General features: G+C 43.2%; 1 protein-coding gene across 1 annotated transcript; it reads left to right on the top strand.

The window, feature by feature from the left end:
* Nucleotides 1–2,785: 2,785 nt before the first annotated feature.
* Nucleotides 2,786–15,681, top strand: LOC135881534 (synaptotagmin-15-like). Its single transcript, XM_065408204.1, has 8 exons — nucleotides 2,786–2,831; nucleotides 4,042–4,252; nucleotides 5,061–5,203; nucleotides 5,891–6,186; nucleotides 6,825–6,995; nucleotides 8,102–8,222; nucleotides 13,397–13,576; nucleotides 15,545–15,681. The coding sequence occupies exons 1-8, from the start codon at nucleotides 2,786–2,788 to the stop codon at nucleotides 15,679–15,681; spliced, it is 1,305 nt and encodes a 434-aa protein (XP_065264276.1).
* Nucleotides 15,682–16,224: the final 543 nt, after the last annotated feature.

The raw sequence follows: 16,224 nt of genomic DNA, 5'->3' as shown, positions 1-16,224 counted from the left end.
GAGACTCTAAGCCTGAGAGACAGAAAACCCACCGATCAAAATAGTGGGTGTGCTAAAATCAAGGGTAGTATCTTACACATGTTGATAGCTCATCCTTGCAAAGCAAGAGGTTGGAGGAGATTAACTGAATGTTCTAACTGGTTCTTTCCATCTCTAACTCCTATGCTCTATATCATACATACAGTACACCAATTTCTCATGAACATAGGCAGTTATTTAATCATACAAACATTTTTCTTCTTATACACAACCAATCACACCTATTGTAATGGCTGTCTTTCTGATGTATACTGCACTGTATCCTCCTAATCTATTGGCTACTGCTGTTGGTTTAAACAGATCAGGCAAACTGCTTTAAAAAGACAATAAGCCAAATTCTGCTTTAGATACGGGGTGTGAATTCTAAGAAGCTCTGTTGAACCCAATAAAATTCCTGTGGATTTACCCAAATATGAATAAAAGATGGATTTGCTGTCAATGGGTGGGGCAAATGGGTCAGAAATGTTTAATGATGTGATTCAACAGTGAACAAATTAATCTCACTGAATTTGTGCAAATGTTAAGAGCTCATTCTCTTTGGATTTACTTCAGTGCATTCCATGGATGGCTGTTGTAGTTACACCACAACACCTGTTGGTTTATTGTCACTGATGGTTGTGTGGATAAGGCTGCGTGGGCAGGCTACGTAAGCAGAACACAGGATAGTTGGAAAGGGAGTAAGTGCTCGGAAATGGAGAGAAGGAAATATGTTGAAAACAAGGAAATAGCAAAGAAGATAAGTGGGTTAAGCTTTTATGGCCCTTGAAATGCTTGCCTTTCTTTAATATACATACATCAGAGTGGAGAATAAAACCATCAACCATACAAACATTTGCAGTGCAGATATTACACCTGTGGAACTATTTCATTTTTACCAGTGCTCATTTTATCATGGAATTTAGCTAAAAGACTTACCTTCATTAGACACTTCTCACTCTGCTCTTCAAAAAGCAATGGATGAAGATTTGTACATTAGCCAGTTTTACCTACATGAGTGTTTCAGTGGAAGTTTATGAGTATGCTCTCTAAGACTAACAGGTAATGTGCATCTACAGAAGTTCTTTGCTCAAGAGTTAATTTCTGAGTTGCCAGTTTCTCCAAACTTCAAAGTTATGCAACAGTTAAGAAATTAGGTTACCAGTTTAGCACACCCAGACTTTCAAGAATAATATTAATCCACAGCAAACAGGCAAATGAGTTTCCTGTTTCCCAGAGCAATTATTACAATCATAGGCTGGATATGTTTTGGTTTCTAGACACACTATCTTCAGATTACAAGAAAAAGATAACATTCATTGTTCTGAAAAATCCATATGTTGGTTGAGAGGAGGGGGAATATATAAAAGCAGATTAAAAAATAAAGAAACAAAAAAGAAGTATGGTCACAACCTCTATTTAATCACACAGAGATCAGACTAGATGATCTAATGGTGCTTTCTGGCCCGAAAAATCTTTGAATAGTTTTTGCTGGTATTGCCATGCAGACTGCTGATTAAATACAGCTCCTTTACCACACCTCAGGAGGAGATAAAGAAGAGCAGGGAATTCATAAATAACATGAATGCGTGAAGTATAATTGGAGGTATCACTACCAGAGAACCATTTATATACTTTATACTATTTGGTCACTTCAAAATCTGAACAAATATGTCATAGAAACATAGAATATCAGGGCTGGAAGGGACCTCAGGAGGTCATCTAGTCCAACCCCCTGCTCAAAGCAGGACCAATCCCCAAACAGATTTTTGCCGCAGATCCCTAAGTGGCCCCCTTAAGGATTGAACTCACAACCCTAGGTTTAGCAGGCCAGTGCTCAAACCACTGAGCTATTTTATCCAGTATTAGTTACTGAAAGCAGACTGTGCTTGATGCTGTACAAATAAGACAGGATTCCTCTTCCTCCCATCAGAAAAAGAGTTTAGAATCTAGTTCAGAACTTCAAATACAGCCAGAACAATTCAGAAAATAGAGAGAAGCCTGATTTCAAATACCACCAAACTCTGGGAAAGTTCAGCTCCAGATCTAGACTTTGTGGCTCCAGCCCATGTGACCCCAAAACATATCACCAGGGGATAGCATGAACTTGAGAAATTTTGCAATGATCAGCATTGAAAGTCTTTGCAGAAAAAATGTTTTTTATGGAGGGGGTTTAAGCCAGTAGAGGGAGGTTGTCTGGGCCTTCAAAAGAAGAGAGTTAAAAGCCAAAGGAGAGGCCTGAAGAAAGTTGAAGGACACAACAGATGCAGTTAGGAGGGAAGTGACTCCATGGGTGGAATTAATCACTTACAAAAAGTGAGGCATAAGAAAAGGAAGCCTAATAGAGGACACCAAGCAAATTCAGAGCTCACCACACCTTCAGCGATCAGAAGGAATTGCAGAGTTGTGGCCACTCCCTCTTTTATGCCCTTGGAATGCTATACAAGGGGAGGGATGAGAGGCCCCATTGACTATACTTGCTAAAAGATTTAGGGGGCTCTTGTTCCTACATGTAAGAAGATCGAGAGGCCACACTGAAGAAAGTGGCTTTACATCACCTCAGCACCTCCCTCTATTCTGGGGCTGAGGATTGACATTTTAGTCCCCAGCTCAGGTTAGGGTGACCAGATGTCCCGATAGGGATGGTCCCGATTTTTGGGTCTTTTTCTTATATAGGCTCCTATTACCCCCCACCCCCTGTCCCGATTTTTCACACTTGCTGTCTGGTCACCCTAGCTCAGGTTAGAGCAGCCTGAGGGGTTACCTCGCAATGCCCCCAATCGCCCTGGACTGTTCCAGCAGCCAGGAACAGCCAGGTATAGGAATGCATCCCTCCCCACTAGGAATCTAGATGACATGCCACTTGCACCAAAGACTCCTGCTTGGGGTAGCATACCACTGGCTATGGTGACTCTGATTTCCAATGGAGTTCCTGGTCTGGGACAGGGTGGGGTGGTGGTGGGCCTTATGGTCTCTTTATGGCTTCTGTATTCCAGCAGAGATGGTGTAAAGTAGCCCTGGGGTACCAATGAATTGGGTCCATTATCAATATCTAACTCTTGTTCTTTACTGAATAAGAGATCCTCATCAAGGAATCTCTGCATATTCATCTTAAATTAAAGGCATCTTTGATATTTTGATAAATTATCTTCATTTTTGCTGGCTACAAAACTGCTTCCTCGGGGTTTCATTTTTATCTTAAGAAATCAGGATTCAGGATACAACTTTTAGATGATGTGCCTGAGTTGATCTTTCCAGATCAGGAAACATACATATCCTCTAATTCTGTTTTGTTGTTTCTAAACTTCCTTTGTACTAAAGGTTCTTTGCTTTGTTTCATTTTTAAACTATGTTTATGAAAGCTTTTTTCTTCATTTGGACACATTGTCTCAACTGAACACTGAAGTAAAAGGAAACAAATCAAAGTAATGGTATAATGTGCACCCTACACAGTCTAGCCTGTTTTCCCTGTAATGGGAGTACTACAAAATCTCTCATGATAATTGGAATAAAAATAAGAAAGCGTTGGCATTTACTTATATTCTATGCAGGTTCTTATTCCATGCTCATCACCATAGTATCTGATCACCTTCCAGTAGAGTATTAAGAGATGTAACTAATATCTATCAGGTGTTAGGTTCTCTATCCAGGGGAGTGTTTTGTTTTGGTAGGTTTTTGTTAACTATAAGCTGCTATATATTTATGTTAGAGAAGGCAGGTCAAAGAAATGTGCTTTGCAGCTGGAGTGGAAGATGGTGAGGGTTTGTGATGGTCCTTAGGTTATGGAGGAGTTCATTCCAGTCTCAGACTGGCCCCCCAAGAAAACTCTTGAGGGTCCAATTCTATTTCCAAAGTTTCAGCCAATATAATTGACAGTGAAATAAGCAAATCCATTCTCATCAAATCTTTCAGCAAACCAAAAAACTAAGTTCTTAGTCCTAGGAGCATTTTCTTAAATTTAAATATTCCTGTCCAAAAGCCCTATATGTATTGATGATCCCACTTTGTATGCTTTCCTGTAATCAGAACAGGTAGCTGCTGTGGCTGGAGGTGTAATAGGAGGAATCCTTTTATTGATACTTACTGGAATAGCAGTGTACCTGCTTTGGAAGAAGATATGCCTCCAACCTTCCTATGAGGAACTCACAGATTCAGTCACACCAACACATCCAGATGCCAGTCTGGAGGATCAGACTTTAACCCAGCCATCTTCTGTAATTCAACCAAAAAGCATAAGGTGAATAGACCTCTTTTTCTTATGGGCTACTGTTTATAAAGCTAAATACTTCTCTACCTGCCAAAGGCCCAAATGTGGGACACAATGTATGACAGGAACCCAAAATGATGCAGGGAGAGGGGGGAATCAATCATGTAGGAAAGGTAAAATGCTGTGTGATTCATTACTTTAGGGTAAGTGACTGTTACTATAACCTCAGTTCAGTAATTCTTTATTTCTGATGTATATGATGTAATATAATTTAACAATAAAAAGATGGGGAAACCAAACTTACGTGGACCATGGATAACTTTTGTTAGTTCTCAAACTCTGATCCATGGACCAGAGCCCTTCCTGGTGGTCCTTAGAATGAAACATTTTAAGAACCAAGCAGTGGGAATTTTGGATATGAGGGAAAGTAATTAATGAGCTAATGAAGTAGTCGACTGAAAAAGTTGGAGAGCTACGGGTGTGCTCAATCTCTAAACAAAAAAGTTCAATTGATTCTTTTTTTCTTTGAAGCATTAATTAAAGAGAAGGAGAGGGGATCTGACTGAAAGTTTACTTGTATGTAAGGTGCCCGCCATAATGAGGGCCACAAATCCCTGACTGGGACCTCTAGGTGCTACCTTCATACAAATAAATAACTTTCTATGATTTTTATATGGGCTAAACAAGGGGTATTGCATTATCAATCACGTCCACCTATGGACTAATGCAGCTACAATTTCTGCAAAACTATGGAACTACAACTAACTGTATTATTCTCTGATGGAGTTTGGTTTTCTTAGTTAAACTGGAAGAGTTGTTTGTTTGTTGTTCTGAGCAGAACTAGAAGCGTTCCGTTCATCATTCCACCAAAATTTCATGGGCGAGACTGGATTAACCTGACAAATGGAGAGCATGTTCAGGAGGACAGTGACCCCTACGTGACTCCGGAGTCTGGGCCCCGGTGTTCTTTTCACTCCTTGGGTATGGTGACACTGCAAAGGTGGGACAGATTATTGGAAAGGAAGCTTGAGTACTGTGCAACACATTTGCTGTGCAAATATTATACACTACAATTGTTATCTGGCCACACTCTGGAGTGATATTGATTATATATATATATAAAAAATCACAAAGTGTAGATACACTACAGTATTCTTCAGTAATAGCCCCAAACACTATACTGTATGTTTAGATAGGAATTGGGCCAGACTGGGGCCACCCCTTACACTGCTGTACAAGGGAGAGGGTAGAGCACAAGAAGCAAGTCTTTCCTTGTATCTTCGATATAGGGACAACACATGGGCTGCTCGGGGCTAGTGTCTGGTCAGTGTTAGCATCTCCCACAAGGGGCAGGCATGGCCAATTGCAGAAGAGACCATGTGCTGCACTCTGGAGGGCTGGAACAAACATCAGCTACATCCCCCCAGTAGTTGTCCATGGCAGAGTCACTACAGAAGCCTCCATAACAATATTAAGAAGAAAAGAGATGATTCTACAAACTCTCCTCAACCTTTGAGGGAAAAGGAATTCAAATGCAGAATTTATACACAGAGATAGACTGTGAATAAAGAAGAGCTTTACATGGTTTCCCTAAAGAGGCAGTAGCTGTAAGAAACACTGCTGTAGTCTGAGGTTAACTTGCTTGGTTTTGTTTTTTATTTTGCAAAGCTGGAGCTTATGTCATAGGGTCTATCAACCCAGAGCTGTACAAGTTCCCTGAAGACAAGAGTGAGACAGACTTCCCTGAGTGCAACATTGGCCGTCTTTGGTTCTCAGTGGAATATGAGCAAGAGGCTGAAAGGCTTCTCGTCTCCTTGATAAAAGCTAGAAAACTGCAGCCTCCTACAGATTCCTGCAGTCCCTTTGTGAAAATTTATCTGCTGCCTGATGAAAGGCGTTACCTTCAGTCCAAAACCAAACGCAAAACCCTCAACCCTCAGTTTGATGAAAATTTTATTTTTCAGGTACTTGCCTTTTAACTGTGATGGTACATCTGATGTGTCACTCTGGATGTCAGGGACACAAGATCACTAGGCTGTGCAGCCAGGAGGTCTGTGTCATCTCATGGCAGACCTTTCCCAGCACATACATTGTCACAATGCTCTCTGGCTGTGAGGCAATTTATTATTATTTGCACTGCCAGGGCCAGTCAGGGGTGTGTGTTTATGTTAGGCACTGTAAAAAAAACACAAAAGAGATGGTCCCATACCCCAACAAACTTACAAGCTAAGTCAAACAAATCTTATTTAATTTTTCATCTACACTATTTGGTTTACACCATTTTGCCCCAAGTAGCATAGATACTGGCATCTTAATTTCTGATTTCTTATAATATATTACGTTTATCATAGTTCTCAGTGCATTTATACACAAAAAAATACAATCTCAAAAGCCAGAAGAAGCAGTGGGCAGACTGGGATGCAGATTATCATAGCTATTTTGCTAATAAAAAATATAAATATATATCCTATTTTAAGTACAGAAATTACATGCCCTAAAATATTTCAGAGATATATGCATCACATATGTGGTAATGATAAGTTGCAGAGCTATGTAATAAATTATATTGTTATATTGAAATGTTCTGCCTATTTTTGTACAGGTTTCTAGTAAGACATTGCATCAACGGACTCTGAAATTCTCAGTCTACCATGTCGATAAACAGAAAAAGCACCATCTCCTAGGCCAAGTGATTTTTCCTTTGAAAAATGAGACATTAACTGGTGACAGCAAATTGGTAATTTGGAGAGATTTGGAAGCAGAAAACCTGGAGGTAGGCAACTAATTAAAGGGTACATTCATTAGGCAAATACCACTCTGTTTTGTATTTTTGAGCTTTCCCATCGTGATGGGCCTATTGGGGAGACCAGGGAGTTTTACAGCACATATATAGTACCTGCACATGGGCATAGATGGGGCAGAGGAAGGCAAGATCAAATATGGGATTGTTTTTGTTAAGGGCTAGGGGATTAGAGTTTACCAAGGGTCCTAACATGTGCCGTGGGAGAGGGGGTGTCACATACAGCACTATAACACTTAATGCTTCCCATCACAGTGTTTAGCACGGGAATGAAACGGCTGCATCTGCACACAGCTATCTCCCCAATGTCTAGGATGAGGCATAAAGCCAAATGAAAAAACACCTGCTGCTGTTTGCTTGTGTTATGAATTAATGGGGACTCAAGAAAGGCCCAGCACAAAGCAGGATGAATGATGCTGTATCCCAAATGAGGAGGAGGGATAGGAATGCAGGAAAGCTGCTGGCAAGCCTTTCGGGGAAACTTTTTTCAAGTGTGTTAATATGACTCAGTGGGTAATACTTTCATAACACATTGAAGACGGTTTGACCACCATTTATGTAAACCCAGAAAAGCCAGAAACTTGGTTAGTGACAATTGTAAGAATACTTCATACTGTTACAATGCAGAGTTACAGTATTACTCCTGCTGGTGCTGGGGAACTGGGAGGAGGAGAAGATGGTTTCCTGCCTTGGGGGAGGGGCAGAGAGTGAGTGAATACGGGTGGCAGGGTGGGGAATGACACCTTGACTGTGTTGGGTGGATAAGAGGCACAGCTGAGACTGGGATCCAGAAAGGTCAAATCCTGTTCATTGATGTAAATAACTATTTATGTGAATAAGGGCAAGCAGGTTTTACTGGGAGGGATAAAGCCAAAATCTCCTGCAAAGAACCGTAGAGCAATAATCACTATGTAGGCAATTATACTAGTGTCTGATTTCAAATACCCCTACAGTGAAATACAGAGATGCTAGAATTCATGTCCCATTCCTAAAGTGGCAGAAATCACTGTTTTCCAATATATCTGACTGAAAAGAAACCCTTTTAGATGCATTCTAACAGTGACCTTCCACTTCCAAAGCCTCCTTCAGAGTACGGCGATATCCAGTTTTCTCTCAGCTACAATGACTACCTGGGCCGTCTCACTGTAGTGGTGCTGAGAGCGAAGGGATTAAAATTCCAGGATGAGAGATATGCTGCCAGTGAGTATTACCTGCCTCTGTTACTACCCCTGGATTCCTGTTCTGGTTTGCTTCTTCCTGGAACATCTTCCCAGTGCTTACGTTAAGTGACTCCACTGAACGACCAAACACTAGGGAGATTTAAATTTCTGCACAGAAGCAAACTGTGTTGTGTTCCTGTGCTAACTAGATTTGGATATTTGCTGTTTGCATATTCATTGGGTGGGAAACTGGTTTGCAGAGAGGAGGGAAATGAAAGGAAGGCAAGACACTTGTCAAATCCTGTTGTGACCTGCTTTCTGCTTTGCCTCGATTACAACCTGAGGAAGTTGCAGGTAGAGCTTTGCACCAGTGAATCTGCTGTTACAGTTGAGAGAGCATGTCCAGGACAAACCCTGTATTTCTGCAGTTAATGTTCAGCCTAGAAGCAAATGATTTTTGGAAGGTATAATTCTGGCATAATTCTGTTGGGCCATTTTGGAGATGTCCCTGGGATTTCAGCATGTGGACTGAAGGCAGACTAGGGCTCAATGTGCAAGGAAATCTTTTGAACATGTCCATTGCTCAAGACAAAGATTGATGGCAAGAAAAAGCACAGCAGATAGAGGAGGCAGGAAACAGGGCTTTGGACAAGTATACAGTAGGGTTACCATATTTTAATAAAACAAAAGGAGGACACTCCACGGGGCCCTGGCCCCGCCCCAACCCCGCCCCTTCCCCAAAGTCCCCACCCCAACTCCGCCCCCTCCCCTGAACGCTCCGCCCCCTGCTCCTCCCCCTCCCCTGCTTTCCATGAATCAAACGTTCGTGGGAAGCCTGAAACAGGCAGGGGCTGGGGCGGCGGGGGAGGCGCAGCCCAGTCCGGGCCCCCCGGCCGAGCGGCACCCTCCAGTGGCTGGCCCCGGCCAAGAGGCTCTGGCCCCGGTGTCTCCAGCCCGGCTCGGCTCGGGCCCTGGGGCGCTGGCCCCGGTTCTGGCCGAGCGCCGGCCCCGGCCGAGCAGCTCTGGCCCACCCCGGCCCCGGTGGCTCCAGCCCCGACCCCAGCCCCGGCCAAGCGGCGCCGGCCGGCAGCCGAGCACCCCCAGCCCCGGTCCCAGCGGCTCCGGCCCAGCTCGGCTCGGGCCCCGGTTCCGGCCGAGCGGCGCCCGGCCCAGGCCCGGCCCCGGCCGAGCACCGCTGGCCCTGGCCGAGCGGCGCCAGCTGGCGGCCGAGCACCGCCGGCCCCAGCGGCTCCGGCTCCGGCCCCAGCGGCTCCGGCTCCGGCCCCAAGCCCCACGACCCCTATTTTCCCGGACATGTCCGGCTTTTTGGAATTTCCTCCCAGACGGGGATTTGAGGACCAAAAAGATGGACATGTCCGGGAAAATCCGGACGTATGGTAACCCTAGATAACAGTCACCATTGAATTTTCAAAGCATGAAAAATAAATATAGGTTTAAAATGCATATTTGTGTAACAGCACTAATATAGCCTGTTAGTAGATATTTGCTGCTCAGGTAATAGCTAGCAAGACACTGAAATTCCCTTAGCTTTAGGTCAGATCATACCTTTTCTTTTTAGTAATTTGAAATCTCCAAGTGCTAAAATCACAAAGGCTCGTAAATTAAAGATGGCCATTTTTTCCAGTATGTAGATCCAATGTGAATCAAAGCTTTTGTTTGGCACATCTGGATAAATAGGGCCTAACTTTGAAAATAGGTCTCAACCAGGCCTCCATTTGTGTGAGGCATAATATTTTGTCTACAAATAAGGAGGCCTGGGGGATTGTGCCTGCAATTAACTGTGGATGCAAATGGTTTGCCCTGGTGTCCTTGGCCAAGCTTTACTCTCCCAACATCTTTTTATGTAGTGAATATCAGCTGGTTGCTGTCCTTCAGTCTGGGGGGAAAGTGGGGCTGGGGCTGCATTTCAGAGTTGATGTACGTAAAGATTGGCCCAAAAACCCACAGATCCAAACAACCTGAACTGGTGGATATTCAAAATACATCTCTGAATCCAGCTGTATCCATCTCTAGTGATTTGTGAAGTGATTGGGGATAAAAGGAGCCATATCAATATAAAAGATTTTCTCTTACAGTTGAGTACAGTTTAATTTTCTCTATAGAGATCTTCAGTAGCTGTAATTATAAAGTGCGTAGAGTCTCTGTCTTATTGATGGAGATGAACTGTCTTTGTACAAAAAGAACAGGAGGACTTGTGGCACATTAGAGACTAACAAATTTATTTGAGCATAAGCTTTCGTGGGCTACAGCCCACTTCATCGGATGCATGTAGCGGAAAATACATATATATATCTTCCTACTGTATTTTCCGCTACATGCATCCGATGAAGTGGGCTGTAGCCCACGAAAGCTTATGCTCAAATAAATTTGTTAGTCTCTAAAGTGCCACAAGTCCTCCTGTTCTTTTTATGGATACAGACTAACACGGCTGCTGCTCTGAAATCTGTCTTTGTACAAGATATCTATAAACATCCAGGCAGTGGGAATCATTCTATTAACCCCAGAATAAATGCTCTCTCAAAATTTTTTATAACGTTACTAGAGATGAATTTTCCTTGTTTAGGCCAGGAATGTTGTAAGAGGAGTTGTACAGTAGTAGCACTGAAAATACCCATCTTTCTAGTAAGCAAAGTCATGACCTAACAGGTAATGCCTCTGCAGTAAGAGGTAAATAATGGACAGGCAGAAAGCAACTATTATAAATGGGCACTAGAAAGCGAACAGATAGCTAAGATAAGGAGGTTTATACAACTGACTTCTGGGAGATGAATTGCAAATGAGGTGAATGTAGGGTCCTAAGGTTGGAAAAGGGGTCCTGCGAGAGAGAGAGAGGGAGAGAGTGTGTTTGTGTGCGCGCGCACACACACGAGAGTGTGTATTCCTCTCACAGCTCATCTCCGCTCTGGCCCAAAGTGCAGGACTTTAAATTTTGCAGCAGTGAGAGTCCGATTAAATTTGCTTCTTTCATCACATTGGCCATTGAGCTGCTGTGTTAATTGGATGCCAGGCTCTTGCACATTATTCTAGTAATCCGTGCATTGACAGGGCTGGGGAAGCTCTGCAGGAGGAAGGAAGGAAGGAAGTGCTGTCAATAAGCAATTCCCCAGGATAAAGGGCTAATATTTAAAGACCTTTAAACAAACCGCTCTTATTTCCTTTGATAATGCCCACTGCTCCAGCTGACTTCGTGACTGCAGATTCTCTGGCAAATCCTAAAGGGAAGAACTTGAATGAGAAGGTTCCTACATTTACAGTTTATAGGCTCTCTGTTTCCGTACTGATTGTTGTTAATTATGATTATGTGTATTACTATAGCACTTAGGATCCTCAATCATGGACCAGGACCCCCGTGTGCTAGGTGCTGTACAAACACAGAACAAAGAAAAGGTCCCTTCCCCAAAGAGCTGATCTTAGGAGCAAGGGCTTTGTATTCTATAGCAAGGTATAGGCCAATAAGGGACTGTTTACTGGTTGATTAAAACTTGAGTGACTGTAGTGCTTGTGAAAATGAGGAGTGGCTTGACCCAGGCTTAGTGCAGGCAGTTTATGGGCTAACTTCTTTAAGCCAAGGCATACCACAATCAACATACCTCAGCTGTTGTGTGAAAAGCCACTACTCTGATAAATCCATGGTCCCTCTTGAGCAGAAACTGCTGACTAACTAAGTTTGTGATGTGGATAAACCAGGACTAAAATGTTAATCTCCAAACTCCTGTTTGGATCCACTGATTTCCATTGATTTGAAGGGGAGCAGGATCAATAAGTCACCTGAGATTTAAGTTGAACTCAGGTCCCTATAGATGAAAATCTCATGTACTAGCTACAGTGGGTCCCAGAGCATCTAAAACATCATCTATAATTTACTTGAACTTCCAGATGTCCCTTCAAAAGCTGGTTCTCTAGCTATAAGGATAATCCACAATGATACCAAAACAATTGTTCTTCTGATCAAAGAACATTATTCATGCAAAACCAAGATACGAGGTAAAAGGAACTGAGAAATTACATTCACTCAAAACCAATTTAGCAAGATTAAAAAAGAGACTGCATATTTATATGGAAATCAAGAATATTCAATTATTATATATCCAGTTAACATAATTAATTATAACAACATTTTGGAAGGGATATTCAACCTTGTGCTTCAGGGTTTAAGTCAATCCCGAACCATAGAGGCCAGGAGGAGATCTATGCCGGGTGTGTGTGGGGGGGAGGGAGGGGGGTGTCTCTTACATTTGCCTATTGCTACGTTTTTGCCCCTTCCTCAGAGACTGGATATTGGACTACACGGATCTTGGGTTTGACTCAAAATGGCAATTCCTAGAGTTTAATCTTCAAAAACTACTAATTGAGAGTGGGATTATGTTCTTACTCTGAAGGTGATTGGGCTCCCCATACCATTCCCCAGTGAATCAGACTGTTCAGGACCAGCCTTAGCATATTTTTAATTAGTTTTGCAACAAAAGACTGGAAATGATGGTGGGCCTGGATTTTTTCTGCCGTCTTCTCCCTGAGTGGCAGGGAGTAACAAACAGTTGCAGCAGGGGAGCTCTTATTTCTCCCTCAGGAAAACAATACTGTTTAGCCACTAAGATCAACCTTCTTCTATGCTTGCCAGTGAATACTGAAGATGAAGAGGGAAAATGGAATAATTTAGAGGCTGCTTTGGCTCTTATTTTCAAATGTTGGCTCAACAACACTGAGGAGCAGGGTCAGTCCAGACAGGAAGCAAGGAAGACTTTTTCTTGCTGTTCTTCCCCCACCTCACCCTTCTTTTTCTATTTTGCAAGGTCTCTTAGAAGAAATAATCAACCAAACAAAGAGACAATTTTAAACAGCTCCCAGCCACCTCTTTATTTCCCAACTGCCAATACCTTCCACAAATTTACCCATCCACTCAAGGGAGGATAAAAAGTCAATGAGACTTAACTACCTGCTTAAGTGCTGTCTGGAACAGGGATTCTGCCTTCCCGAATGAGGGTCTACATAGTTAGTGTACTCACTAGATAATGTCAGTGCATATTGCCATCTTTCTGCATGTGTCATAAGGCTTTCATCTAATTAGTTTTATGACCTAATTTGTTTTAAATATAGTTTCTGAAATCATGAAATTGTTTTGAATTATCTTTATCCTTTCTCTCAAGTGCCCCTGACATGTTGTTTTCTTCTCCTTGGAATTTTTTTTCACCTCAGGTGTGTATATCAAAGTGTCCCTAATGAACCACAATAAATTCATTAAATGTAAAAAGACAACAGCTGTTCTGGGATCTCCCAATCCAGTCTATAACGAAACCTTCAGCTTCAAGGCAGACCAGACGGAGCTGGATACAGCAAGCCTGAGCCTGTCTGTGCTCCAGAGTGCTGAGGGAGACAGTAAGAAACAGAATTTACTATATCTGAGATATTAAACTGATAAGAACAGATAGTAGATAATGTTTTCACCCCTCAGCTCATAGAGAGTCGAGAAACGCTAAAGCTCTTCCTAGGTTCTTGTACATTTGCAGCAAGGCAAGGCTTACTCTTGATAATTCTAAACACAGGAGTGTCACAGTAACCTGCACTGATAACCATCAGGAGCTAATGGGCAGCCAGGTATTTCAGAAGCTGTTGTTTAGATGACTAAACCACCAGAAGAAAGCTTAAAAGAGCTGACATTAAAAAAATGGTTTTAAATACAATTCATATGTTAGATGTCATTCATTCTATAGCATTCTAATCATGTACATTTTTGAGTCTCACAGTGAGGAAAACGAACAACAATCATTTTAGAGCCATTCACTAGTCTGTTTGGGTATGTTCCTTACATGTTTTTCAGAGACTGGATCTATCTGGAATGTTCCTTGATATTAGATATCTAATGTGATATTAGAATGACATTTGGAAATTCTCCACACACATATTCATAAATCCAATACTTGCTTTACAGCAGCATCAGTAAGGAAGTAATCTAGACAGACAACAGCCTGTCATTTGAAATTCGGGTTGGGAAGGAGAGAATCCTGTTCCAAAGGTTTGAGATTAACTGAAACTTTAAATCAGCACCAGAACTGCTGCAATCTAGTCAATTTCTGTATATTAGCAGCTACATTCTGCTCAGGGCCAGCTCCAGGCACCAGGCAACCAAGCACATGCTTGGGGCGGCACCTGGTAAGGGGCGGCCAATCTTAAGGGGGCAACGCGGCGTGGCATTCCGCGGGGGGGTGGGGGCGCTCCGGGGGCGCGGCGCTCGGCGGGGGGCGCTCCGGCGGCATGGCACTCGGCGGGGGGGCGGCGCGGCATTCCGCGGGGGGGGGGCTCCGGTGGCGCGGCGCTCGGCGGGGGGGGGGGGACACACGCGGCGCGGCATTCCCTGGGGGGGGGCGCTCCGGCGGCGCGGCGCTCGGTGGGGGGGCAGTGCGGCGCGGCATTCCGCGGGGGGGCGGGGGCGCTCGGCGGGGGAGGGGCTGGGGGGGCGGCGCTTTTTTTTGCTGCTTGGGGCAGCAAAAAAGTTAGAGCCGGCCCTGATTCTGCTCTCTCTAGCCCAAGGATGAATTCAGTATTGAAACACAAAAGCTTTCATGGGTTACCATATAAAATGTTTAGGTGAATGGACTGGCTTTGGGGGATCGGTAATGGCCTGCATTGTAATTAAGATGTAAATATACAACAGTTTTTATGTGAGGATCTTAAAAGTGCTTTACACACATTAACTGTTAACACATCTCTGTGAGGCAGGTTCAGATGATGATCATCCCCATTTTACATATGGGTAATTGAGGCTTGGAAAAGTTAAGTGATTTGCCCACTGTCACAGAGTCATTGGTAGAGCCAGAAACAGAACCCAGATCTTCTGACGCCTAGTCAGATGCTCCACTAACTAAATATGCTTCCTCCATGAGCCAAAAGCCTTTCACCTTCCAACATTGGTCTGAATCCTAGCCAAGTTGGTGGTGACCACAGCAGGGCACATCTTTGAAATAAATCTCTAGGTGGAAGGTTTTGAAGAGATAAAGATCGGTCTGCCCAGAACAGTAGCTCTGACTGGCAGTACACTGTAAGTGATGGAACAGGCCGAAGCTGATCTGATTGGGTGTGCACCACCTGCAATATCTCCCAACAGTTGAGTCACTGGTGGGAACTCTGCAGTGGTGGGGGTGATCATCTTTAATGTGTGTGTACTGAGAGAACACTATAGCCCCAGATCTATAGCACACACTTTGGAAATTTTGATTTAAAAAAAATTTTTTTTTCTCTTATTATACAAACAGTAAAAGAAATGCTGTTGTTCCACTCCTAGGTAAGGATCTAACCAGAACATAGTATGGGTGCTGGCCACTAACCACATTCTTTTTTTCTATTCAGAAACCCACCTGCTGGGTCGTGTAGTGGTTGGGCCCTTCATGTACACGAGGGGCAAAGAGCTGGAACACTGGAATGAAATGATCAGCAAGCCCAAGGAGTTGGTTAAACGATGGCACGCTCTCTGCCGCAACACCTAATTGAGCAGCATCACTCCACCTGAAAGACAAAGGACTCCTTTAAAATGTAGAAGCTCTCATATTTTTTCTGAATCAAAGACACACACAGAAAACTTTTCCACCATTTAACCTCTGCAACCAGCCAACAACTTAACATTTATTCTACACTAAACATACAGAAAACTCAGTCTCTCCTTGGCTGAAACAGAGTCTTCCCTCTCCCTCCAAAATGTACTGTTTGGTCAACATACAGTAGATCACACAAGGCAGAAAGACAAACATGAGTACCCTAATCCCGTGACCAGTTATTTGAGCTGCTAATCTTGGCCCTTGGTCACTAATTTCCTCATTTGGACTGAACCCCAAACAAACTACAAATGGTCCTTAAGGATACTGGGCCTGATTCACCACTACACTACTTCAGTTCTAGACTAGTGCAGCTTTACTGAAATTAATGGAGTGCCACAGGCATAGACCTGGAGTAACATAATGGGGTCAATCAGGCCCAAAATATGTCAGCTGAATACAGTAAGCACTGTAAATATTTGAATTATCCAGGACAAC

Source organism: Emys orbicularis, chromosome 7 (assembly GCF_028017835.1).
Source record: "Emys orbicularis isolate rEmyOrb1 chromosome 7, rEmyOrb1.hap1, whole genome shotgun sequence".
NCBI classification, from domain to species: domain Eukaryota; kingdom Metazoa; phylum Chordata; order Testudines; family Emydidae; genus Emys; species Emys orbicularis.
Note: the sequence above shows the minus strand (reverse complement) of the source record. Positions and strands in the feature narration are given on the sequence as shown.

Excerpts from the sequence above, each read along its gene's own strand:
- LOC135881534 (XM_065408204.1), top strand. The coding sequence starts at position 2,786 with ATGCCCCCAATCGCCCTGGACTGTTCCAGCAGCCAGGAACAGCCAG. Across the intron at positions 2,832-4,041 it reads CAGCAGCCAGGAACAGCCAG|AACAGGTAGCTGCTGTGGCT; the intron begins GTATAGGAATGC and ends TCCTGTAATCAG. Across the intron at positions 4,253-5,060 it reads ATTCAACCAAAAAGCATAAG|AACTAGAAGCGTTCCGTTCA; the intron begins GTGAATAGACCT and ends TGTTCTGAGCAG.